This window comes from Helianthus annuus, chromosome 12 (assembly GCF_002127325.2).
Source record: "Helianthus annuus cultivar XRQ/B chromosome 12, HanXRQr2.0-SUNRISE, whole genome shotgun sequence".
NCBI classification, from domain to species: Eukaryota; Viridiplantae; Streptophyta; class Magnoliopsida; order Asterales; family Asteraceae; genus Helianthus; species Helianthus annuus.
Genome location: NC_035444.2, coordinates 33,239,346 through 33,265,799, shown reverse-complemented (window position 1 = coordinate 33,265,799; position 26,454 = coordinate 33,239,346). Strand labels below are relative to the sequence as shown.

The window sequence follows — 26,454 nt, the reverse complement described above, 5'->3', positions numbered from 1 at the left end:
AAAATTTAAAATTATGTTTATTAAAATATTATAAAAAAAATAATGATAATAATTGTTTTGATGAGTAATTTAAAAAAAAAATGATATTTAATGTGGTTTGATAATTTAAATGGTAAAAATATGTCTAAATATAAAGAGAAAATGTGGTCTTAAAAGATCCAAATCTAGACCTTATTTTTTATATGAATTAATTTATCTATATAGTATATTAGAATAGATTGTAATTTTGGTTAACTTAAGTGTGTTAAAATGGTATTTAAAGAAGAAGTACATTTAAGTTGAATTAACATTTATTAGTTGCATAAAAAATAGTTCACAATTGAAATAAAAACGTGTTAAAAATTAAGTTAACAAAATTTATAAATGTCATGTTAAATTTTAGTTTTTTAAAGATATGACACTACATGTGTTAACAAATCTTATTTTGTTTTATTCAAATTTATTACTATTAATTATTGATTTTAATTTCATTTCTACAAGATAAGGGGAGCGGGGCACCCTCGGTGACCCCGTGCGGGGACCAATTTTGCCGAGTGGGGCGGTGCCGCCATCCAGGCGGTGAGCCAAATCGGGAAGGAGGCACCGATGAAAGGAAGGAGAGAGGGAAATCGGGGACCAATGAAAACTTTTCCTTTTTTTTTTAATAAAAAAACAATTCCCCTAAGAGGGGTGCACCTCGTACGTTTTTGGCAAGAGGGAAGTTATAGAGGAGAAATGACATGGCAACGTATGATTGGGTTAAAAAAAGTTTCCCCTCACCTAATTAGGGAGGTGCCCCCTTCACCCTAAGACATTTCCTTAGATTTGAACTAATTCGTACTCTATACAGAAATTATACAAATTGTTTTTGAAGGCAAAACGAGTCACGGATCTATATCACAAATGTGTTTGTCCCGTTTTTTCAAAGTGACAATCCATACAAAAAATGACAAAAAAAAAAAGCTCTATAACTCCCCACAAGATCATATTCGCTCAAAAACCAGCATCAAAGTTCCCAAACAAATCACCAAAAAAAAATGGTAACTATTCCAGAGTTAATGATAAGCTCTTCCGAAGGTGCCCGGCCTTGTCCAGTGATTGCAATGGGCACATCATCGGAATCAGGCATCGCAGGGAAGGAAGCAGTGTCACCATCGACTCTAGTTGAAGCCATTAAGATGGGTTATCGTCACTTTGACACTGCAGCACTATACCGAAGTGAGAAACCCGTCGGGGATGCCATTGCAGAAGCTCTAAGATTGGGACTTATAAAGTCTCGATCGGAGATTTTTGTTACGACCAAGCTGTGGTGTAATTCCGCTGATCGCCATCTTGTTTTACCGGCTATCAAGCAGAGCCTCAAGTAAGATATCTTTTATAAAAAATACATCAAATTAAAATTAATAATATTCTCTTTATTTTGGTGTATATTTAGGTATGAAAAAGTTATGCCAGTTTAAAAATAATGATGAAAAAGTAAAAAAAAAAAAAAAAAACACTAAGGTTGATAACACTTGACAACTTCTTATTCGATAGGATTACTACTTTTTTTTTTAACGGCAAATTTGGATCACTGACGGACTAGTAGAGTATCATCGTGCCATCAGCAAAACCACCCGATCATATCCATCTCCACTAGGCAATAATGCCTATACACCAATTCAAGAGGAAACCCAATAAATCTGGGAAAAACCCTCTTTATGTGAATCGAACCCATGACCTAATGGTCATAAGCCTTATCCCACCACCAAGATCCCACTAGCCTATAATGCCATGGGTTAGGATTACTACTACACACGAAATCTCTAAGACTATATGTGGTTCCTCTTCCCACATGTCCACATCAGCGCCACATCACCCTACGCTGACATCTCATCATCCTCCCCTAAACACGGGGTGTGGTTCCCCCTTCCCCTTCCATTTTTTTATTTTTTTTAATACCAAAATTCTTAAAAGTATAAAAACTTTTTCATTAATTAAAAATAAAATTACATATCGTAGAAAAAAGACATAATTAAAAAAACATTATTAAAAAATAAAATAAAACAAAGCCCTCTTCCACTTCCTCCTAGCCATTTCTATGCGATTTTGTCTTTCATCCTTAAGAGCACCGCACGGTCTCTTTCGGGTACGCTTTCAATGTCAGTTCTCATGAGTCGGAACTCTTCGGCTTCTTGATTTTGTATATCAAATTTGAGTCGCCTCTTATCAAACTCAAGTCTCTCCCTTTTCCCTCGCTGCCGCTTCTTCCTTTTCCTCCTGCACTCCCATGAAATTGTTGAATTTTTGTAGAATTGTATCAATTTTAGACGTATCACTAGAGCTCGTTCCCTTTGAACCCGAAGCCTTCTGAGCGGCTACTTTTTTAGCACTATCCCTTTCAGTTTGCAGCTCTGATTCAAGAGTTGGAGCTTCATCTTCGAACTTGTTCGCTTTAATCTCTTCCTTTAAAAAGTTTTTAAAAGTGGGGTGTTTGTGAGTACTTAAAAGGGATGTATTAGAGAAACTCTCACGCGAATATATACCCAATAATAATAATAATAATAATTCGTAACTACAAAAATTAGTTTTATAAATAAAAGAGGTTAATAACTTGATATCATTAATATAAAATATAATAACTGAAATAGAAAATACGTAAACTTCAGTACAATTTTCATGGTCGTAAAAATCCTAACTAGACACCGATTAATCCCGGATTAACCATTGATTAATCTTGATTAATATTAATCATTGATTAATCTTGATTAATTTCCGATTAATTGCAATTAATCCCCGGTTAATCCTAATTAATCACTAGTCCTTACCCTATAGGCTAACTAGCGATTTTTTTTTAAAAGTTTTACATTGTTTTGGGCGTTTGAATGTCCCTTTGTTTGAGAAAAAAAAACAAGATTACAAGGGTTCGGATTGGGTGCCTCTTTATAAAAATTAATAATTAAAATAATACGTAAAATTCTAGTACAGTTTTTACATAGTTTTGGTCCTTTAAAACTTAGTTATAACATTTACTTGTACCTTTGGTTAGAAAAAAGAGTTAAATGTCATTTTAGTCCTTTTGGTTTGAGTCATTTTGCCAGTTTAATCCAAAGGTTTCATTTTTAACCTGTGGGTCCAAAAAGGTTTCACAGTTGCCATTTTAGTCCACTGGGTTAACTTTATCCATTTTTTCTGTTAACGAGAAGGCTAATTCGGTCATTTTATATGGCTGAATTGCCTTTTTAGTTAACAAAATTACATACAAAATGACCAAATTGGCATTCTCGTTAACAGAAAAAAATAGATAAAGTTGATCCAGTGGACTAAAATGGCATCTGTGAAACCTTTTTGGACCCACAGGTTAAAAATGAAACCTTTGAACTAAACTGGCAAAATGACCCAAACCACCACAGGGACTAAAATGACATTTAACTCTAGAAAAAAATAAGAAGACAAGGGATTCCCGATTGGTCCTAAACCAAAAAGAGACCATTCTTCTTGGGAAAATCACTAAATAACCTTTTATCAAACAACTTTACCAAAATAAACATTATTTCTATTTGGAAGGCGCAAACACGGAAATAAATTCAAATTTTGTGTCCGATACGCAAAAGTGTAAGTCTGAGACTCTCACTTTACGTATGAGATTGTACCATGAGCTTCTCTGCCTATTTTTTTTTTCTTTTCTACTATTATTTTTAAACGATAATAAGTCTTTTCATATGATAAATATCTTTTATAAAAAATACATCAAATTAAAATTAATAATATTCTCTTTAATTTGGTGTAAGATATTGTAAAAAATATTTAGGTATGAAAAAGTTATGCCAGTTTAAAAATCATGGTGAAAAAGTAAAAAAAACTAAGGATGATAACACTTGACAACTTCTTATTCGATAGGATTAATAAGGCTACTACAGACGCCATCTCTAAGGTGCTGTTTGTTATTTGATAAAACGTCTGCGCAGGCTCTTCTGTCTGCGCGGCGCAGACCACACGCAGACATGGACACGCGCAGACTGTTTGTTTTTCCGAACACGTTTCATTAAAAAAGGTCTGCGCGAGGTCTTCTTGGTGCAGACTTGATCCAATCACTTCTAAGGTGCTGTTTGTTTTTTCTGCACGAAAACCTCTTCTGCTGCAGGCCACATCTGCAGACATCTGCAGGAGAAGAGGTGGACCAAATGTCTGCAGTCTGCAAGGAGAAGAGGGTTTGTTTTTTTTTTTATATAAAACCTCTTCACCAACACACACACACAACACACTGATCTCTCTCTACTCTCTCTCTACTCTCTCTCTACAATCTGCACCACCGCCATCATCATCACCGCCACCACTTCACCACCGCCACCACTTCACCACCGTCATCATCACCACCGCCATCATCACCACCACTCTCTCTCTACACTCTCTCTAACAGATCTGTCTCTACTCTCTCTCTACTCTCTCTCTAACAGATCTGTCTCGGCGGAGGTGGGGGTTTCGGAGGTAGAGGTGGGGGTTTCGGAGGTGGAGGTGGGCGTTTCGGAGGTGGAGGCGGAGGTGGGGGTTTCGTTTCTGATCGTTTTGGGGTGTTTCGATTTAGGGTTTCGGCGGAGGTGGGGGTTTCGGAGGTGGAGGCGGAGGTGGGGGTTTCGGAGGTGGTGGCGGAGCAGTGGTGGTGGTGGCGGAGCAGGGGTGGTGATGATGATGATGACGGTGGCGGAGCAGGGGTGGTTGTGGCGGAACAGTGGTGGTGGTGACAGAGCAGGGGTGGTGATGATGATGATGATGGTGGCGGAGCAGTGGTGGTGGTGGCGGAGCAGGGGCGGAGCAGGGGTGGAGGTGGAGGTGGTGCCAAGAAGAGGTAAACCTCTGCTTGGAGAAGCTTACCTCTCATCTCTTCCCCAAAAAGAGGTTGGGGAGAGGTTAAAAGCACTTCTCGAAAAAAAAACAAACACTCTTCTGAGGCTAAACCTCTTCCCGCGTCTGCACGGTGCAGACAGAAGAGGCCAGGAAGCTCTTCTTCCAAAAAACAAACACCACCTAAGATCTTCTAAGGTCTGCAGAGGGTTAAACACCACCACCCACCACCACCACCGGCCACCACCCACCACCACCAACCACCACCGACTACCACCACCACCATCCACCACCCACCACCACCGACCACCACCGACCACCACCGTCCACCACCACCACTGTCCACCACCCACCACCACCACCGTCCACCACTCAGCACCACCGTCTACCACCACCACCGTCCACCCACCAACACCATCACCACCGCCACCACCACCGTCCACCCACCACCATCGTCCACCACCGTCCACCACCCACCACCACTGGCCACCACCACCGTCCACCACCCACCACCAGCGTCCACCACCCACCACCACCGTCTACCACCACTACTACCACCGTCCACCACCACCACCGTCCACCCACTATCACCACCGCCACCACCACCGTCCACCACCACCGTCCATCACCACCACCATCCACCACCCACCACCACCACCGTCCACCACCATCACCGTCTGTATACCTCCACCAGTTTATTTTATAAGACTACATATGTTAAAAAACAAACAGTTTTCTACTTGCAGACTGCAGACATTTGGTCCACATCTTCTTCAACAGATGTCTGCAGATGTGTTTCGCAGACTGCAGACATTTTACCTTCAAAAAAAACAAACAGCACCTAAGACTATAAGGTGTGCTTCCTCTTCCCACATGTCCACATCAGCGCCACATTACCCTCCGCTTACATCTCATCATCCTCCCCCAAACACGGGGTGTGGTTCCCCATTCCCCTTCCATTTTTTATTTTTATTTTTTAATACCAAAATTCTTAAAAATATAAAAACTTTTCATTAGTTAAAAATAAAATTACATATCATAGAAAAAAGACATAATTAAAAAAAAAACATTATTAAAAAATAAAATAAAACAAAGCCCTCTTCCACTTCCTCCTAGCCATTTCTACGCGATTTTGTCTTTCATCCTTAAGAGCACCACAAGGTCTCTTTCGGGTACGCTTTCGATGTCAATTCTCATGAGTCGGAACTCTTCGGCTTCTTGATTTTGTATATCAAATTTGAGTCGCCTCTTATCAAACTCAAGTCTCCCCCTTTTCCCTCGCTGCTGCTTCTTCCTTTTCCTCCTGCACTCCCATGAAATTGTTGAATTTTTGTAGAATTGTATCAATTATAGACGCATCACTAGAGCTCGTTCCCTTTGAACCCGAAGCCTTCTGAGCGGCTGCTTTTTTAGCACTATCCCTTCCAGTTGGCTGCTCTGGTTCAGGAGTTGGAGCTTCATCTTCGAATTTGCTGGAAGTATAACTCGATCCAAAAAAACGGTCAAAAAAACAAATGGCCAAACCTCGGGGTGGACGGTAGAATTTCCCCGATTGACACGGTCCACGTCGTCCTCCTGATATGTTTTCCCGAACCCTAGGTTTATTTGCTGGAAGTATAACTCGATCCAAGAACACCTTTTCGTCGCCAATACACTCTCGATGTAAAGTTGTATTTGTGTTGGGTTTGGATTCATACGCTTTACTCTTTGACAAAACCTATTATCACCCCTATCTCTCTCTCTCTCTCTCTCTCTCTATATATATATATATATATATATATATATAGAGAGAGAGAGAGAGAGAGAGAGAGAGGAGCTTCGGATCAAGAGAAAAACCTATCCGAGTTGTGAGAATTGAACTTAGAGAAATCCGACTTTATGTGCGAGTCTTGCCACCATTTTTTGCACACATGTAGATGAAAATGTAAAAAATCATAGCGGTATAAAAAAAAATTCTGAGCGGTGTTTTCAACCTTTTTATGCTGGTGTAAAAAGCTGCTAACATCAGCATTTACACATACTCTATGGTAGTGTTTGGAAAAGCGGATTTTTTTAGAATTTTGGAAAACGTTTTTTTTGAAAAAACCTTCGTTTTGGCAGAGTTCTCTAAGTTTTTGTAACTCATTGGAGTTTTCATTTTACGCTAACCTATATATATATAGACACACACACTAGAGTAGATCTTTAAAATCATATTAGTTGTTAAAAGTAAGCCAACTTTACAAACACAATTGAAAGAACACATTAACTATATGAACTAATTAATGTAGGAAACTAGGACTGGAGTATGTAGATTTGTATCTTATACATTGGCCTTTTAAGCTGATCCAAGACGATATGAAACTCCCGATTCCAAACGAGTGCATAGCCAGTATCGATATAAAAGCAGTATGGGAAAGCATGGAGGAGTGTCAAAATCTTGGACTCACCAAATCAATTGGTGTCAGCAATTTCTCTTCTAAAAGGATCAAAGAAATTCTTTCGTTTGCCAAAATCCCACCAGCTGTCAACCAGGTGAGTAACATTCAAGCCACATATTGATGTTACCATACGATGATATTTGATAGTAGAAGAAAAGTCAAAATGGTGCTAGTAACATCATTTTACACTACAACAAAAATGGCTTTTTAGGACCTTTTCTGTGGGACGCTTGTAAAAAAGGGTCCTAAAAAACTATTTAATAGGACTAATGAACTTTTGGGGTCCTTTTATAATATACTCTAGTAAACCGGTGTCCTAAAAAACTATTTAATAGGATGGATGGTTTTTTGGGGTCCTATTATCATATAATTTAATAGGACACTTAAAATGTAGATCCTAATAAAGTACTTTATAAGACATTTAATTGTTAGTGTCCCATTATGTGGTACTGTATTAGGACACTTGATCATCTGGGGTCCTATTACAATATAACTTAATAGGACACATTGTAGTTAAGTCATAAATGTTCAGTGTTATAGGACCCTTTCTAGTCGAAGTCATATTAGAACTTAACTTAATAGGACGCTTGACACTTGGGTCTTATAACTTTAAACTTTATAGGACGCTTAATCATTATGGTGTTATTATAATACACCGTAATAGGACACTTGATATTTGAGTCATAAAACATTAGTTTTATAGGACGCTTATTCGTTAGAGTTTTATTATAATATAACTTAAAAAGACACTTGACACTTGGGTCTTATAAATTTAACCTTTATAGGACGCTTAATCATTGTGGCGTTATTATAATACACTGTAATAGGACACCTGATATTTGAGTCATAAACATCAGTTTTATAGGACGCTTATTCGCTAGAGTACTATTATAACATAACTTAATAGGACACTTAACACTAGGGTCTTGTAACACTACTAGAAAATGAGTCTAATGCAACTTTTTGAATGCAACCCTTTTTAATTGTGTTGCATTTGACTCTAATGCAACTTCTTTAAACACAAAGGTTGCATTAAAAAATCTAATGCAACTTTTAGCAAAATTTTATTGGAATTGTAACCTTTTTATCTAAAAGTTGCAAATTTTACTAATAAGTTTAACTTTTTTTAAAAGGTTGCAAATTTTATTGATATTAGTAACTCTTGTTAAAAGGTTGTAACTTTTCGTCACACAAAATGTGCAAATTATCATAATATTTGATTTACAACAAATAAATAACACGAGAAAGCATAGTTTAATATTTGTTTAACCAACTCAAACAGTTAAACTTTAAATTTTTATTATTTCTCTTTAATTTAACATACTGTTAAATAACATTACACAAAATAACGAACTGTTAAATTCAAATAATTAATAACAATATAATAAAAGTAAATAATGGCTGGTTATAGAACAAACTGGAAAAAAAGGAGATTCAAGTGAAATGGGATAAAATAGAATTATATCTATATTATATAACAGAAGTTTTCGATGTAGATGATTGTGATTAGTTAATGCATGAGCGTCAAATACCTTCATATTTTTTATGTATATATTAGAAAACAAATTAACTAGCAAGAAATTTAGTTGGTTGAGTGGCTTTGATTTTAAATGATAAACCAATTGGCGCACTTTCGAATCCCATCTTGAGTCCCCCTTTATTTCAGTGTAGTTTCGTTATTTTAGCTTTTTTTTTATCTTACATGTTTGTTTTTTCTACTTTTTATTTTCTCAAAAAGGAAAACCAAAATTAATTACGAACATGTTGGTTGGTCTTATCTCAAGATTTTTTTAAATTACGATATAACTCTTTTGTGTTTATGTTTCGATGTGCAGAGCGGAGCCACCGCCAAATACCAATAAAATTCCCATAGTGTATGTAGTTATGGTATTGGTACTATAACGAGCTTATCCGATAGCGATCAAAATCAATTGCGTCCTCATCGCAATGTGTGCGTTTAGTGAGAGATAAATGACAAAAAGTAACCAATTAAAGATCGACCGCGAGTCTGCTCGAAAAAAAATAAGTGTAACTAGAGACTAGAATCGCATTTTAGTTGAATATAATTAAATTACAATATATATTACTATACAACAATATTAACTTTTTAGAAAAAAACAGGGCCAGACCCAAAGCAGTTGATTATTTTAACTCGGTTTAGTCAGCTCTGGGTTCTAATCTAGCAGTAAGTTTTCAAGATTTCAATAGTAATCGGTTTCAAGAATTCAAGGTTGTAATTAGTTATAAGATTGCAAGCTTCAATATAGATGTTTCTTCTTGAATTATTAACGAATATATATATATATAGGGTAAGGTTATTGTAAACAAGGTTAAAAGTGTGAGAAATGTGAGAAATATTGTGGAGATGACATGTGTTCTCAATCTAAATTAATTCAAAATGGTAAACAACTAATTTTATCATTAATTCAATTAATTCAAAACTTTCCATAATCGCCACCTTAATTATAGGAACACGATTTTTTTAAAAGATCTCCAAAAAAACACTATGAATAACATTGCACCCATCATTCAACACATATATAAAACCATTCAATAATTATATAACACCATTCAATAAGTATATAATACCATTTTAAAGTTCTCTATAAAAACACTACGATAACACTGCAACCACCATTCGGCACATATATAACACCATTCAATAATTATATAACACCATTTAATAAGTACATAACACTACAAAACAAGAATTATATAACAACATTCAATAATTATATAATACCATTTAATAAGTACATAACCCTACAAAATAAGTATATAACACCATTTTACCATTTAATAGCTCTGTATAACACTACAACCCCCGTCGTTCCACTACCGGCACCACCACTGTCGCTCCGCCGCCGCCATCAGGAGAGGTGGCCGACACTACCGCTACCGTTACCATTACTCTTACTCCTAAACGACGTAGGTTTAGAAAACAGGAACCCTAGGTCCAATGTTGTAGAAATCGTTTTTAGGCGGCGATTAGGCAGTCATCGGAGGTCTGCCGCCTGGATTTGGCCAAATCGGCCAATCTAGGCGGTCAAAGTCAAAATTGGCCCAAAATCGCCCAAAATTAGGTCAAACTGAACCAAATCAATCATGTGGAACACATTCTTACCTCATTTCGATCAAAGATCAATGCAATGAACGGTCAAAATTGGGGCTAGGGTTTGTATTTTCCTGTGCGTCTGGTAGGTGAAGGAGGGAGAGGCGGCGTACGGGATGAACTGATGGGAATTAGGGTTTATTATGTTAAAATATTTAACATTTAACCCCCTACATCTTTACTAGGTTATATTTAGTCCCCAAACTTATAAATTTATACAATAAAAAACATAAAGTAATGTTATATATATATATATATATAAATTTGAAAAATTATACATTAAAAGTTCATTCCGATTAATCCCGATTAATCCCTAAGCGGTACCTCACCGCCCGACTAGCGCCTAGCGCCTTCTACAACATTGCCTAGGTCATCATCATCATCGGTAGTCTGAAAGGCCATAACTTGCGCTAACCGCCGGAGATGATGAACTGGTGCTGCTGGAACCGCCACTCCACTGCCGTGTGTATGACGGCCTCTCACGGTGGTTGACAGAGACATCATCCTCATCCTCATCATCATCTGCGCGTGCGATGTAAGAGAGAGAGAGAGATCGAAATTGTAGGGATTTCGATTTACAGTTTCCTATTTTGAATGGATATAAAGACTTTTATTACCCCTACAATTTTCAATTCAGTCCAAAAAAATAAAACAAATTTTACAATTTGGTCCCTATTGATCTCAACCATTAGATCAAAGATCTAATGGTGTAGATTTTTTCTTACCCTTCTCACAAAAACTCTCTTTTTTACATGAACCTCTTATATATATATAATCATCAATTTAGTCTTGATTAGAGGTTCATGATGTAAGCCATGTTTGAACCTTCAAATCAAAGTGATTGATTGTTCCATCGGTTTATTTGAAGTGTATAATTACTTAAATATTGCCATTATGATACGATATGACTCGCTACAAAAGGTTCTAATCCTTTAAGACCTATACGACCTAATAAAGCCCATCATGGTCTACAAAGACATTTATGATCTATTATTGCCCACAAACATAATATGGTTCCGCTAAAACATTTAAATCCAATTCGGCGGTTTAAGAACCAATACGACCTAATAAAACCCAAAATGCCTATGTCTGATCTATTACCGCCAACTATAATCTAACATGGCTTGCTACAACCCAACCTAATCCTCTAAGACCCAATATGATCTAATTAAGTATAATACAAATAATCAAGACATGTATGATAGACTATTGGCATTATGATATAGTATGGCTTACTAGAACAAGATCTAACCATTTAACATTCAATATGACGTAGTAAAGCCTAACCGTTAAGACCTAATACATTCATACACAAATTATACTATAAATATACTATATATTTTAGTAAAAAAAATATAAGAAATACATAAGTTTCAATGTTACTTATTATAGCTGTGTAAGTATACTTAATAACATTTTCATATTAATTAAAAACCTGTTTTATAATTAATTTATAAGAGTAGTTTTATAATTTAAAAAATACCTCTAATTTTTTTTCCACCAAAAATTACTTCCCTCCTAAATTTTCCTCCAAATTAAACCCCGTAACCTATTTCCCTCCTACTCCAAAATTCATCATAATCGTTTTCCGCCCCAATCGATTTTATGATTTTCCCTAACCCTGTTGATTTCATTCATAACCATGAATCGGTTTCATTGAAAAGCTTCCTCCTTTTGCGCGTATTTTGGACGATAAGTTTGTGAGACCGTCTTCTTCCTCTCTATCTCTATCGGTGCATCTGTCTTTTGGAAATCCAAACTGCCGACTAACCACCATGAACCACTACCCCACCACATGTCGACCCCTACCGCCGCTCCACCCCGATCCACCACTGCTACTATCGACAAACCATCACTGTATCCGGTTTTAACAGCTTGTTTATGAGACGAAATTGAACTCTTTTTTTAGTATGCATTGTATGAAAAACATTGATGCTTTGCTTTCTATTGGTTCTCTTGATGATTTGCTTTAGCAGATTTGTTTTTTATTTTACGAGTTTGAAGTTTGAACAGGGCTGAAGATGCACGCCAACTGTTCGATGAAAGGCATCAAAGAGCCGTAGTGTTATAGCGTTGGATTTCATATTTGTTAATTTCACCTCTATGAAATTGATTGATCTTATGTCTATGTACATTTACATTCATAGAGTGTTGTTATCATAATGTTGTTTTTTAGAAAATTGGTTCACTATTTGATATATAAAAGTTAGTTTTGTCTGTATTTGGTTTCAATCTCGATACACATTTGGATTATTCTTAATTAGGTTAAATTTGTGTCTTGCTTCTTAGTAAAATTGGCTGCTTTCATTAACCTGTAAATAAGAGTGTATGTTACTAGTATTATCATGTAAATTCATAAATCTTCTTGGGCTTATAGATTGGTTTTCTCTCTAAAGTTGCCTTTATCATGCACAGGAACATTAAGGTATATTTTAACTTTTTTTATATGTATGTATTCATCTAGAAATCAGCTCATGTGATCGAATGTAAGTTTGTCAAGCTGTAAAGTATGGAGTTAGCATGCACCCTATATTGGATGGCTTCTGAAGTTATACTTTAGATTATCCATAGTTTGTAAGTGAATTAATACAATTACAAGAGTCTTTTTATTTGTGTTTGCTCTATGAATTTCCATTATCATTAGATAATTTTTATCAATTTGTATGTTTTTCACATATATGTCCAACTTTTTTTTGGTTTTGGCTGAAGTAGTTTGAAGCTCTATTAGATTACACGGTGTGGGTGTAGAGGCCAGTCCACGCTCACCAAACCACCCCGTGCTTGGCGTTTTTGACGGCGTTGCGTGCAGGGCAACAGGATTTCCACTGGCGTGGAAGGCACACGAGGAGACGACGTGACACGTTTGTGTTGGTTGGTTTAAACTAGCCGTTGAACGGCTAGTTTGATTAAAAAAACTTAAAAAAAACCCTATGTATAATCACATCTTTCACCCCATTTTTTAATTTATGTTATTTGTTTTAGTGTATTTTATTTAAATTTAAAAGTTTTTATATAATTTTTAAACGTAAAATAATAATCAACAGTGTGTGCCACGTGTTGAATAACGCCGCCCTTTCACGCCCCGTTCCACTCCTCCCTTTTTTGCTCCACGCCACTTTTCTTACGTGTGCTGACGTGGCTGCCACATGTCACATAGTGCCCTATTTTCATGCCCCTCCTCACCGAATTGTCTTACCAGGTACATAATACTCAAAGGCTCAGACCTATCTACTTTAGAACAATCGAACAGCCACTGCGCTTTTCTCCTACTGAATTTCTCATTTTGTTTTGGCAGTGGGTCAGTCGATTCTAGCGTTGGAGCGGAGCAGTCGTGATTCTACTTGTCTAGGCATCGAGCGTTAGAGAAACTGAGCAGGTCAGTGAATCAGATCATTACTGTTCACTTGTTCCATTCTTTGATTTGTATATTATTTCTTGTATTGGTGTCCATTCCTTCATAATGTATAATCTATTGCTTATCGTTGTTGTTTGGTTCATATTTTGGCTAAATTAGTTCATATTTGTTTAGTATTCGCCATTTCACTGTTTAGGATGGTTTAGCATTTTTAACATAAGTTCGGTTTGTAAGACTTGAGTAATTTGTGATGAGTTTTTTGAATGCTTTAATAAATTGTGTTGTAGAAAAAGAATGCTCTTTTAATGTGAGAGTTGAGTAATTTGGTTATTTTAGTAAGGCATACGTCTAAAGCTTATTTAGTTTGTTGTTTTCCGTTCCTTATAATGCTCCTAGTTTTGTTCCTAGTTCAAACTGGGCAATTTCATTGCTAGTAGCTATGACCGCCATTCATACATGCACGCTTCACATTGGACCAAAAAAAGGAGTCACAAAAATTGTTTTCAATTGTAGATGCTATTTGATGACATCTGCAACAATAATTCCACCCATAGGAGTTTTGTTGGAGACAAAAGTTGTCTGAAACCGAAAGTTCACCAAAATCTCTCATGGGTAGGATGCTGACTGGGATGACATGTGGTATAAAAGTAACAATGGTTAGTTTTAAGTTAACTGGGACCATTGGGAAAATATTTTAAAAACGTGGGATTATTATGTACTAAGAGTAAAGGTAGGATTATTGTGTACAAGATTGTAAACGTGGGATTATTAAAAACCAATTTTCCTTAGTTTTTCTATAAAAATGTTAGCCTGCTAGTGTAAAACTTTATTTATTTTTTTATAAAATGATTTTTGCACTATTATGACTAGAGTTTAATAAATATTTGTGGAAAACTAAAATCTAGGTCGGAGATGAAGTTTTCCTCAAAAGCATTTTAAACTCTACCGAGACTGTAGCAAGAGGAAGGGTCTAGAGCTTGGACCCAAATGATCTAGTTGGTGGTATAGAGATTGGACTAGAATGGTGTGAGGTAAACGTTCAAGTACCAATAAAAAAAGATGAAAACTTGGTAAGACCATATGGTTTATTTTCTACAATTCAAGATTGTATTGGTGCATCCATCACATGGCCCTATCCAATCATCTTGGTATGTATTTGTTAAGCTTGTGATACAAATAATTTTAATATCATGGAATTTAATGCTTATACATGGATAGTTTATTTGTAGGTAGTCCATGAGGATTGAGGACGCATGATGACTCAAGATTTTATGCTTCTTATTTCTTTAATTGCTTTTAATTTCTTTGTACAATGTTAAGACTTTATGTTAGATAATGTTATAACTTATTTATGGTTAGTGTTTTTGTTATGAACATGCTTATTTGAAATATAATGAAGTTTTATTTCTTTCATTAGTTGATGTTATACAATAATTATCAGGATGTTATATGTTAATTGTCTGTATATAAAAATGGTTTTATAATCTTATTTGGAATATTAGGACCATTTTCTTTATATTAAAGTAGCTATAACGTTGCATCATAAGGGTTCTATAAATTAGTTTTTAAGGACGCTTGTATGTGTATCAAAAGATTAAAAGTATGTAATCACATATTAGAACATTGTAAAAGTGTCCTAATATGTTCTTTTTAGGACGCTATTTAAGTTGTCTATAGACATATTATGCGACCATAAAATTGGTTTCATAATCTTATATGGTATATTAGGACCCTTTTCTTGGTACTAAATTAGTTATAATGTTACATTATAAGGGTCCTATCAATTAATTTCTAAGGACGCTTGTAAGTGTATCAAAAGATTAAAAGTATGTAGGCACATGTTAGAACATCGTAAAAGTGTCCTAATATGTTTTTATTAGGACACTATTTTGGTTGTTCAAAGACATATTACGCAACCATAAAATTGGTTTCATAATCTTATTCGAGATGTTAGGACGCTTTTTTAGTTCCGGGACTTATTACGACTCCTTTACATAAAACGCTTTTACTGTTGGTCCTATTAAATGAAAGGTCCTATAAAATGGCATTTTAGGACGCTTTTACGCGTACTAAAAACCCAGTTTTCTTGTAGTGTTAATTTTATTTGAAGGTTGAGATGAATGCACTTTGGCAACAGAAAAAACTCAACGAATTTTGCAAAGAGAATGGCATTGTTGTAACTGCTTACTCCCCATTAGGTGCAGCTGGCAATAGTGCATGGGGAGATAACCATGTCATGGAGTGTGATGTTCTTCAAGATATTGCCAAGTCCAAAGGGAAGACAGTGGCTCAGGTATTCTTTAGAACAACTTCAATGCACCAAAGTGGACACTCAGGTGGCATCGAAAGCGTTGTACCCATTGGCAGAGCCGTCCGCTTTGGTGTTCATCCTTTGCCGTCTTACACACAAACAATGTGGGTATTCGCTTTAATTAAAAAAAAATATTGAAAGTGGACAAAATATTAGAAGGAAAATTAGTGTGTTTGAAGGATGGATAGGAATCTGATGTAACAGCTTACATGATGTAACAGCTTACATGACGCATTGGTAATCATTTGGAAAAAAAGTTGAAAGTCGTGATGCTCTTAATTAACCTTTAGTTTCAAGGGAAATGATCAAATAGAAAGTTTATTTTGGCTAGGAAGGTTAGGAATCAATAAGATTATGACATGTGGCAAAATTTAAAATAAAAAGAAAGGGTATTGTAGTCAATCATATCCTTTCTTCAACCTTCTTCTCCCTAGTAACTTCAAAACTCACCATCTTCAACCATTTCTTCACTTTCTATCTTAAGAATCTCTATATTATAGTGCGATTTTCAACACCAATCAATGATTCAAACACCGATCAACGTGTTCTTCAGTTTTTTTTTAAGAAAACTCAGTTTAATTTCATTTAAAATCTCGTTTTTTCCCGTGATTTTGAAGATAATCACTCGATCCGTTCGATTCGATCGCTCATAAGTGTTTCTATCATTCAAATTTCGTCAATCGTTCAAGAAACCGGCTTCGATCCATGTAAGAAATTCTTTAATTTCATTTTTACGATCTAGGTTTTTGATTTAGTTATTGCGTTTTACGATCTTGGCGGGGTCCGGGCCGGGACGACAGCCCCTGGTAGCAGGGACCAATGGGCGGCAGCCCCTGGCGGGGTCCAAGGGGCAGAGCCCCTGGCTGGGGTTGAGCGTTTTTAGAGAGAACACTTTCTTTGGTATTTTTATGTCATTGTGTTTTAGAACTAAGACATTTTTATGCGTTTTCTGGTTATTGCGTTTTAAAAAAACACATTTTTGAAATGTTTTTAGTCATTGCGTTTTAGGTAAAACACATTTTTAGGTGTTTTCAGTCCATTGCGTTTTACAGAGAACACTTTCTTTTGTTTTTTTAGGCCATTGCGTTTTAGAAATGAGACATTTTTAAGTGTTTTCTGGCAATTGCGTTTTATAAATAAGACATTTTTTTGTGTTTTTTATGCATTGCGTTTTAGGTAAAACACATTTTTATGTGTTTTCAGTCTATTGCGTTTTAGAAACTGCACTTTCTTTTAAGTTTTTAGGCTATTGCGTTTTAGAAATAACACATTTCTTTGTGTTTTCTGGCCATTGCGTTTTACAAATAAGACATTTTCTTTGTGTTTTTGATGCATTGCGTTTTAGAAAAATGTCATTTTTTAGGTTTTTTTTTCCATTGCATTTTATGCAACTGGGTTTTTTCCATTGCGTTTTACGCCACTGGGTTTTCAAATTTTTTTTTCGAAAATATAGCAATAGTATACTCGTTTTAAGGATAAAAAAACGCTCGTTTTTTTGGTGCAATTTTTATAAAAAAATAATGTCGTATGAAACAGTTATTAACGTTTAAAAAATTGGGGGATTTAGAGGTGAGAGAAACTATTGCCTTGGATTAATTAGAATGCCCTAAACAAACTTACGCGCCTTTTTTCTTCCCTTCAATTTCCATCATTTAATCATTTAATCATTTGAAAAAAAAAGTTGAAAGTCGTGATGCTCTTAATCAACCTTTAGTTTCTATGCTCTTTATTTTTCAATCTTACTCTTAAGTGGGAAGATATTCTTTAAAAGTAACGTTTTTAATCACACTTATTTATTTTTTTCTGTTCAAAATTAAAGATAACTAGGATTTCGACCCGCCGCAATGCGGCGGGGATTCTTTAGTTATAACTAAGTCGATCTAGGACCCGTACGTTATGTTAAACCTGTCAAACGGAGAAAAAATACACGATGTAAAAACGTTCACCCACACACGCACGTTGCGTCGTGTTAACTCGCAAAATTTAGAACGAAACGTAAAAACGTTAAACCAAAGACGCACGTTACGATGTGTTAAGTCACAAAATTCAGAACCAAGCATAAAGCGAAAATTTTGCGGAAAATGAAAACTACTATAAAGGACTAAAGTTGAAAGTAAAAAAAGTTATGAGGATAGATTGCAAAAGATAAAAAAGTTTTGGATTAAAAGTAAAAAAAACAAATAGTTTTGGGTTAAAAATAATTTATGAACTACCTTTGGGTGGAATGTAAAAAAAAATCAATTTTTTTTGGAAAACCCCCAAAGCCAAGGTTACAACAACCTTATGCATAACTATTTTTTCTTTGAAAACCCCCAAAGCACACCCCGCGTTGCGGCAGGGTGTAAAACGGTGTCAAATAGTACTAATGCCACACAACCGTCATCGACCATCAACACTGACTCGACCCAGGATATGCGTGCTGCGACGAACCTGTCAACATGAAAAAATAGAGGTAAAAACGTTCAACCACACATGCACGTTGCGCCGTGTTACCTTGCAAAATTTGAAACAAAATATAAAAAAAGTTGAACCACAGTCGTACGTTGCGTCGTATTAACTCGAAAAATTTAGAACTATACGTAAAACGAAAATTTGCGAAAGATGAAAACTAAAAGCGACAAAAGTTGTGAAATTATAAATTGCAAATAATGAAAGTTTTGTGTTAAAGTTAAAAAAACAAATTGTGTAGGGTTAAATGTGCAAAAGGCAAAAATCTTTGAACTAAAAGTAAAAAAATCAAGTTATTTTTTTGAAAAACTCATAAAGCATAATGTACAAGTTCTATTGCATGTTTTTGTTGCTTCTTTATAGTAGTTTTAATAATACATTGATTATGAAGTCAAAAACTAATAGGTTCACAGCAAATGTACAGATTTCTTTACGATGGTTATATGAGCAAGGTGTAATTATAGCAGTAAAGAGCTTCAACCCAGAAAGGATGAGGCTGAACCTTGACATCTTTGACTGGTGTTTGACTGAGGAGGAATTGGGTAAAATTGCCCAAATTCCTCAGCGCAAGCTTGTTTATCTAATCGGATCACTAATGACTACCGAGCATAACGATTTATTGGCTGAGATCGATGCAGACATTGATTGAAGAAATAATTTGATCAGTTGAAGATTATGTTATGAATACTTAATACGATTTGATGTTGCCAGTTTGGGAGTATGCTTATCTATAAATTGCTTATGCAGGCTACAACAATTTGAATATAGATTTACAAATAATTAAATTCTAAAATTATGTACGTTGTGGATTTAATATTGACATATGGTGAATGTTGGGGAATTTCCAGAAACCGGACGATCAGAGAGGCGTGTAATCACTCTCAGATCAAATTATTTCGGTGGTTCACCCGAATAATTCAATCGGATACAACTCTGATTTCGAGAAATTGAACTAGTGTATGTTCTTTTGTGTGAATTGATGAACCAGAAGAATTGTAATAAAAAATTGAATACGAAAATAGGGTTTTGGGGTGTAACTGCCCAATGGCAGTTAATCCAATTTTTGGACAAAACTGACATTTAACTGCCATTTTCAAACATTTCGAAAATGTGGCAAAATTCAGAAAAATAAAATTTCTGTCACATTTTTATTAAAGCAATTTAATAAAAATAAAAATTTTCAAACAGCTAGACCCTAGCCAGGGGCTCTGCCCCTTGGACCCTGCTCCCAGGGGCGCTGCCCCCGGACCCCCGCCATGGGGGCGCTACCCCCTTGGAACCCCCGTAGAGTACGGGCTCCGCCCGTACACTTCGAATAATAATAACTCAAACAAGCGTGCACTCCCGCACCTCCTAACTTGCTTGATGTGTATTATTATTCGCTTTGATCACCAAGTCAATCCCCGATTACACTAAAATATCTAACATTCCTCCCCCATTTTAGCGTAATCCTTGATTAACTTAAGAAATTCACAACAAATCAAACTTATGCATAAATGAAATATCGCGACGATTGAATTTCACCTTAGTATATTACACATTCCAAATATTCGAATATAGGGGTGTCGCTAAGGATTGAACCCTTTCTATTCTGTGAATACATGAAGATAATATACACACAAGTTTACATACTCTAATGTTCTTTCTTGACACTATTTTTACTAGCCTGTGTCCCATCCTTCAATGAACATATCAAAGCCAAGTCCTAGCTTCTTGAAGCGGCTAAGCTTCATGCTCATATAGGTAGCTCTTTATTCTTGCACCTGCATATGCAATTTTTCAAAGAACTATTAAGAAGAGAACCTTCAACCTCCTTTAACTTGCAGGTCTGAACACATACCTTGGGATGATGCTACTAATGTGTTCCAATTTCTAGATGTTAAGCTTTCCACATTGAATTCAGCACCTAACGTCATATTAGGTGGGAATTGGGTATCTTAACACCAGAAATCTCAGGTGGACTTTAATCCCATCCCTACAGCCGCCTTGTGCACAAGATCTCTACATAACTCTTTGGTTAAGTGGTCGGCTAAATTCTGTTGAGTTCTCACAAACTCCACCGATATCACCCCTTGTGTGATGAGCTCACGAATCATGCTGTGTCTAACACCTAAGTGTCTAGACTTCCCATTATACACTTGGTTATATGCCTTAGCCAAGGTAGCAGCACTATCACATCTAATAGATATTGGTGATATAGGTTTGGGCCACAATGGAATCTCATAAATCAAGTTTCTTAGCCACTCAGCTTCTTTGCCAGCTGCGGCTAATGCTACAAACTCAGACTCCATTGTCGAATCAGTTATGCAAGTCTGTTTCTTAGATGCCCAAGATACGGCACCTCCTCCGAGCAGAAAAGTCCATCCACTCGTGGAAGAATGATCTTCCTTGTTTTTAATCCAGCTTGCATCCGAATAACCTTCTAAAACCGAAGGAAATCCAGTATACGTCAAACCATATTTCATGGTTCCTTTCAAGTACCTAAATACTCGATTCATTGCTTGCCAATGACTTGCACCTGGATTGCTAGTATACCTACTAAGCTTTCCAACAGCATAAGCTATATCCGGTCTAGTGCTAATCATGGCATACATGAGGGATCCAATGGCCCTTGAATATTCAAGTTGGCTTGAATATTCAAGTTGGCTTACAGCTACACCTTCATTAGGTGAGAGCTTAAAAGCATGATCCATTGGAGTGCTAACCGGAGAACTATCATGAAAATTAAACTTTTTCAATATCTTCTCAATATAATGAGATTGAGAGATAGATATGCCATTGTTCTCCCTTTTGATCCTTATACCAAGGATCACTTCCGCCTCCCCCAAGTCTTTCATATCAAAACAAGATGACAAAAATTTCTTTGTTTTATCAACTTGATCCTGGTCAGTACCGAAGATCAACATGTCATCTACATATAGACAAATTATGACTCCTTTCCTAGAATCATCAAATTTGCTATATACACACTTGTCTGCTTGGTTTAATACAAAACCATTAGACAAAACCACTTCATCAAACTTTTGATGCCACTGTTTTGGTGCTTGCTTTAAGCCATATAATGACTTAACTAGCTTACACACCTTATGCTCATTGCCAGGCATAACAAAACCCTCTGGTTGTTTCATATATATCTCCTCATCCAAATCACCATTCAGGAAAGCAGTTTTCACATCCATTTGATGAATTACAAGATTGTGTATTGCAGCCAAGGCAACCAACAATCTAATAGTGGATATTCTTGCTACAGGAGCATATGTATCAAAGTAGTCAATTCCTTCCTTTTGTCTAAAGCCTTGGATAAACAATCGGGCTTTAAACTTTTCAATTGAACCATCTACTTTCATCTTCTTCTTGAAGATCCGTTTACAACCAAGTGGTTTACACCCAGGGGGTAGATCAGACAGTTTCCAAGTGTTATTCTGCATAATAGAGTCCATCTCATCATTTATAGCTTCTTTCCAGAAAGCTACATCTCGAGATGCCATGGTTTCACTATAGGTTTTTGGATCTTCCTCAATATTGAAGCAATATAGATATTGAATTTTAATTTCATCTCTAGATCCTTCAACCAAATATAGCTGAAAATCATCACCAAATGATTTAGCTTTTCTTGCTCTACCACTCCTCCTAAGTTCCGGAGGAGCATCAATCACTTGATCAGCCACGTGAGAGTTACTAGAGCTTGGAACCATGTCTCTAGGTCTAGGCATTGAAGAGAATCTATTCTCATCATACTCTGCAGTTCTTGCCTCAATAACCGTATGCACTGACACATAGTCATTTGGTTCTATAACATAGAACCTGTGAGCAAATGAATGCTCCGCATACCCAATGAAAATGCAGTCAATACCTCTTTCCCCTATGTTCCTTATCTTAGGATCAGTGAGCCTCACCACGGCTCTACAACCCCAAACTCTCAGCTTATGCAGCTCAGGTGGTTTTTTATATCAAAGCTCATAAGGGGTGGTCTTGTTCCTTTTATTTGGAACCCTATTTAGCAAATAGCAGGCTGTCAACATAGCCTCACCCCAAAAGCCCTCACTTAGGCCCGAATAGGATAACATGGTATTGACCATTTCCTTTAAAGTCCTATTTTTCCTTTCCGCCACACCATTTTGTTCCGGTGTGTAGGGAGCTGTGGTATGGTGTATTATTCCAGTAGATTGGAAATACACCGGATCAAAGTACTCACCACCTCTGTCCGTAGGGTTTTGATTAACCCACTCCGATGAAGCTCTACTTCTTGTTTATAAATCTTAAACTTTTCAAGAGCTATGCAACAAATAAACGTAACAAAATCTAGTAGCATCATCTATAAATGTTACTACATATTTTTTATTACCTAGAGATGGTGTAGCATGAAAATCACATAGATCACTATGTATCAAATCTAACACTTTAGTTTCCCTATGAACATGTTGCATGAAAGGCTTTTTGGTTATCTTATTCAACTTGCAAACATGGCATTTATCGTTGTTTATGTTAATAGGCGGAATTAGGCTCATTTTAGACATTTCTTTAACCCTTTTATAATGTACATGTCCTAGTCTAGCATGCCATAATTCCGATTCAGTCAAGTTGTTTCTACTACTAGTTGAAGCTATACAATTTGCATTACTAGTTGAAGCAACACAAACAGATTCATTCATGAACGAGACATCAACATTCAACATAAACATACCATTACATAGATAACCGAAACCAACAAAGGTACCATGTCTTGACAAGATATACTTGTCACTTTCCAATACTTGTTTGTACCCACAATTATTCAACACAGTGCCACTTAACAGATTCTTTCGAATCCCGGGCGCATACAAAACATTGTTCAAAAGTAAAGTTTTCCCAGAAGTAAACACAAGATTAACAGTTCCTATTCCCTTGATTGGTTCAGTTGCAACATTCCCCATCTTTATGATAGACCCGTCTTCGATTGGTTGAAAGTCTTTAAACCAACGAAGATCCTTGCACACATGACTTGTTGCACCTGAATCAACCCACCAAGCAATGTCATCATTCTGCACATAAAATGCCTAAGAAATTAGTGACACATAATTCTGAACCGAATTATTAAATTGTACTAAATTCTGACCTTGCTTGCCCGGGTCCTTGGACCTGCTAGAACCAGCCTCTTGCTTGTCCTTTGAACCAGATTTCTTGTTTTTCTTCATCAACTTACAGTCCTTCTTAAAGTGACCAACCTTACCACATTTCCAGCAAGGGTAATTCGGCTTTTTGTTTGAACCCGAATTGTTGTTTCCTTGAAACTTGCGTTTCCCTTTGAACTTACTGTTTCCTTTGGATGATTCACCCGTTTCAACCATGTTCACAGAACTTGATCCAGCCCGTTTCTTTTCATCATTGACCAACACATTTTCCTGTGCTCTCAAGCCTTCTTCAATTCTGAAGTGACTTCCAAGTTCAACCAAAGTTAACTCTCCTTTCTGATGTTTCAGATTATGTTTAACATCTCTCCAGGAAGGAGGTAACTTGTCAATGATACTCGAAACAGAGATGGATTCATCCATCTTCATATCATGTTGGGCAAACTGCCCCAGAATTCGTAGCAATTCATGATATTGTTCCATCACAGGCCGTTCATCAACCATTTTGTAATTATTGAAATTACTGACAAGAAACTTCTTACTAGAAGAATCTTCTGCCATGTATTTGGCTTCCAACGTGTCCCACAGTAACTTTGCAGTTTCAACATTTTGATAAACATCAAATAAGGGATCAGACATACCGTTCAGGATGTGGCCAAGACAGATATAATTGTCGTTCTCCCACTTCGACCTCTTCCTGATTTGCACCAAATTTCCCTCCTCTTGTATCTCCGGGATTGGAGTAGTCAACACGTACACAACCTTCAACGAACTCAGAAGAAAATGCATCTTCTTCTGCCATCTTCGGAAGTCCACACCTTCGAACTTCTCCAGTTTGTTCTCCTTGATTATCATATCCTTCATCGATCCGCTTGCCATCTTCATAGAAATTAATTTGATCTTTGTTGGGGAATTTCCAGAAACCGGACGATCAGAGAGGCGTATAATCACTCTCAGATCAAATTATTTCGGTGGTTCACCCGAATAATTCAATCGGATACAACTCTGATTTCGAGAAATTGAACTAGTGTATGTTCTTTTGTGTGAATTGATGAACCAGAAGAATTGTAATCAAAAATTGAATATGAAAATAGGGTTTTGGGGTGTAACTGCCCAATGGCAGTTAATCCAATTTTTGGACAAAACTGCCATTTAACTGCCATTTTCAAACATTTTGAAAATGTGGCAAAATTCAGAAAAATAAAATTTCTGTCACATTTTTATTAAAGCAATTTAATAAAAATAAAATTTTTCAAACAGCTCGACCCCAGCCAGGGGCTCTGCCCCTTGGACCCCGCCAGGGGCTGCCGCCCCTTGGACCCTGCCCCCGGACCCCCGCCAAGGGGGCGCTGCCCACTTGGAACCCCCGTAGAGTACGGGCTCCGCCCGTACACTTCGAATAATAATAACTCAAACAAGCGTGCACTCCCGCACCTCCTAACTTGCTTGATGTGTATTATTATTCGCTTTGATCACCAAGTCAATCCCCGATTACACTAAAATATCTAACAGTGAATGTTTCATTGACATGCTTTGCGCTTTACATACGTGTTAGTTGCTTTTGAACTCCAAAGGAAAATTTACGAAAATGTCATTTGACCAACGTTCTTTACGAAAATGTCACGTTCATGCGTCCGTGGACGGACTCCTACACATGGGATGCGTCCGGATGCAAGGGATGCGTCGGGGAGGCATGGAATGCGTTGGGGAGGGCATGGGATGCGTCGGGGGAGGCGTGGGATGCGTCGAGGATGGTCTCTTCAACATTTGAAAGGACACGTGTCAGCTCCTCTTTCATGGACTCTTCAAGGTGACACACAGACTCCTCCCATGTGGAAGAGTCCGTCCACGGACACATGAACGTGACATTTTCGCAAAGAACGTTGGTCAAATGACATTTTCGTAAATTTCCCAATAAATAAATAAATTTATTACAGTAAGACAACTGCCACATAGCCAATAGAAAGGAGGTTTGAATAAAACCAGTCATGGTTGATCTTCAGAAATAAAAATAACTAGATTTGTTGGTGTTACGCGTTGCGGCGAAACGAAGCAAATAATAAGGCAAAACAAACGTTATTTGAAAAAAGAAGCAACTTGTTTAGAAAGGTAAACCGTCAGAAAATCAGTTCAGTTTATCATCGTACCGTTTTATAATACCAAATAAATACTCTATTTTGAATACATGTTTGTTTTTAACAAAACTTCTACGGGAATGTTAAGGGAAAAAATGACAAATCTAACTTATTAAAAAATATCTAATTAACTAAAAAAAGAAATATTATCTAGAAAATGAAAAAATAATTATTAAAAATAGAAAATAAATGAGAGAGGAAATATGGTTTAAGTAAAGAAAAAAATGAAAATATGTTAAAAAGTGTAGGCAAAAATAATAATTAAATATTACACTATTAAAATAATAAATAATTTAAAACTATATATTATTATAAAATTAAAATTACTATTCATGAATCTTCGTCAACAATCTATACTTTCAATAAAAGGAGAAATACAAGTGACATAAGAAAAGCTGATGTGTCAGCTTGAGAACATGTCCAACAAGGCTTTTCTTATGTCATTATTACATCATAAAGGCTAATAAATAAAGACTTTAAAATTCAAAGTTGGTCCACTTTCACCATTTCCAAAGGTCTGCCCATTCAAAATTACCACTATTCATCAGTGGTAATCAAACCACTGATGATTCCAAAGATCTGGCCCACATTTAGATTCCAAAGGTCTGCCCATTCAAAATTACCACTGTAATCAAACCTCTGCATCAAACCACTACCCATTCAAAATTTTGGCTCCAGTTTCAAAATTTAAACATGGCTCCAGATTCAAAATTTAAACAACAGACGTATAAAAAGGGTAATCTTTGTTTCTCTATGCTTTATCAC

General features: G+C 36.4%; 1 protein-coding gene and 1 long non-coding RNA gene across 2 annotated transcripts; both read left to right on the top strand.

Moving 5' to 3' along the window:
• The first annotated feature begins 971 nt into the window (after window positions 1-971).
• LOC110894613 (D-galacturonate reductase) lies at window positions 972-19,209 on the top strand. Its single transcript, XM_022141830.2, has 4 exons — window positions 972-1,342; window positions 7,071-7,314; window positions 15,798-15,980; window positions 18,871-19,209. Exons 1-4 carry the CDS (start codon window positions 1,017-1,019, stop codon window positions 19,093-19,095), a joined length of 978 nt encoding a protein of 325 aa, XP_021997522.1. The 5' UTR covers window positions 972-1,016; the 3' UTR covers window positions 19,096-19,209.
• On the top strand, window positions 13,369-14,953 carry LOC110894615. Its single transcript, XR_002566555.2, has 4 exons — window positions 13,369-13,531; window positions 13,628-13,708; window positions 14,593-14,835; window positions 14,917-14,953. It is a non-coding gene; the product is annotated as an uncharacterized LOC110894615 (long non-coding RNA).
• Window positions 19,210-26,454: the final 7,245 nt, after the last annotated feature.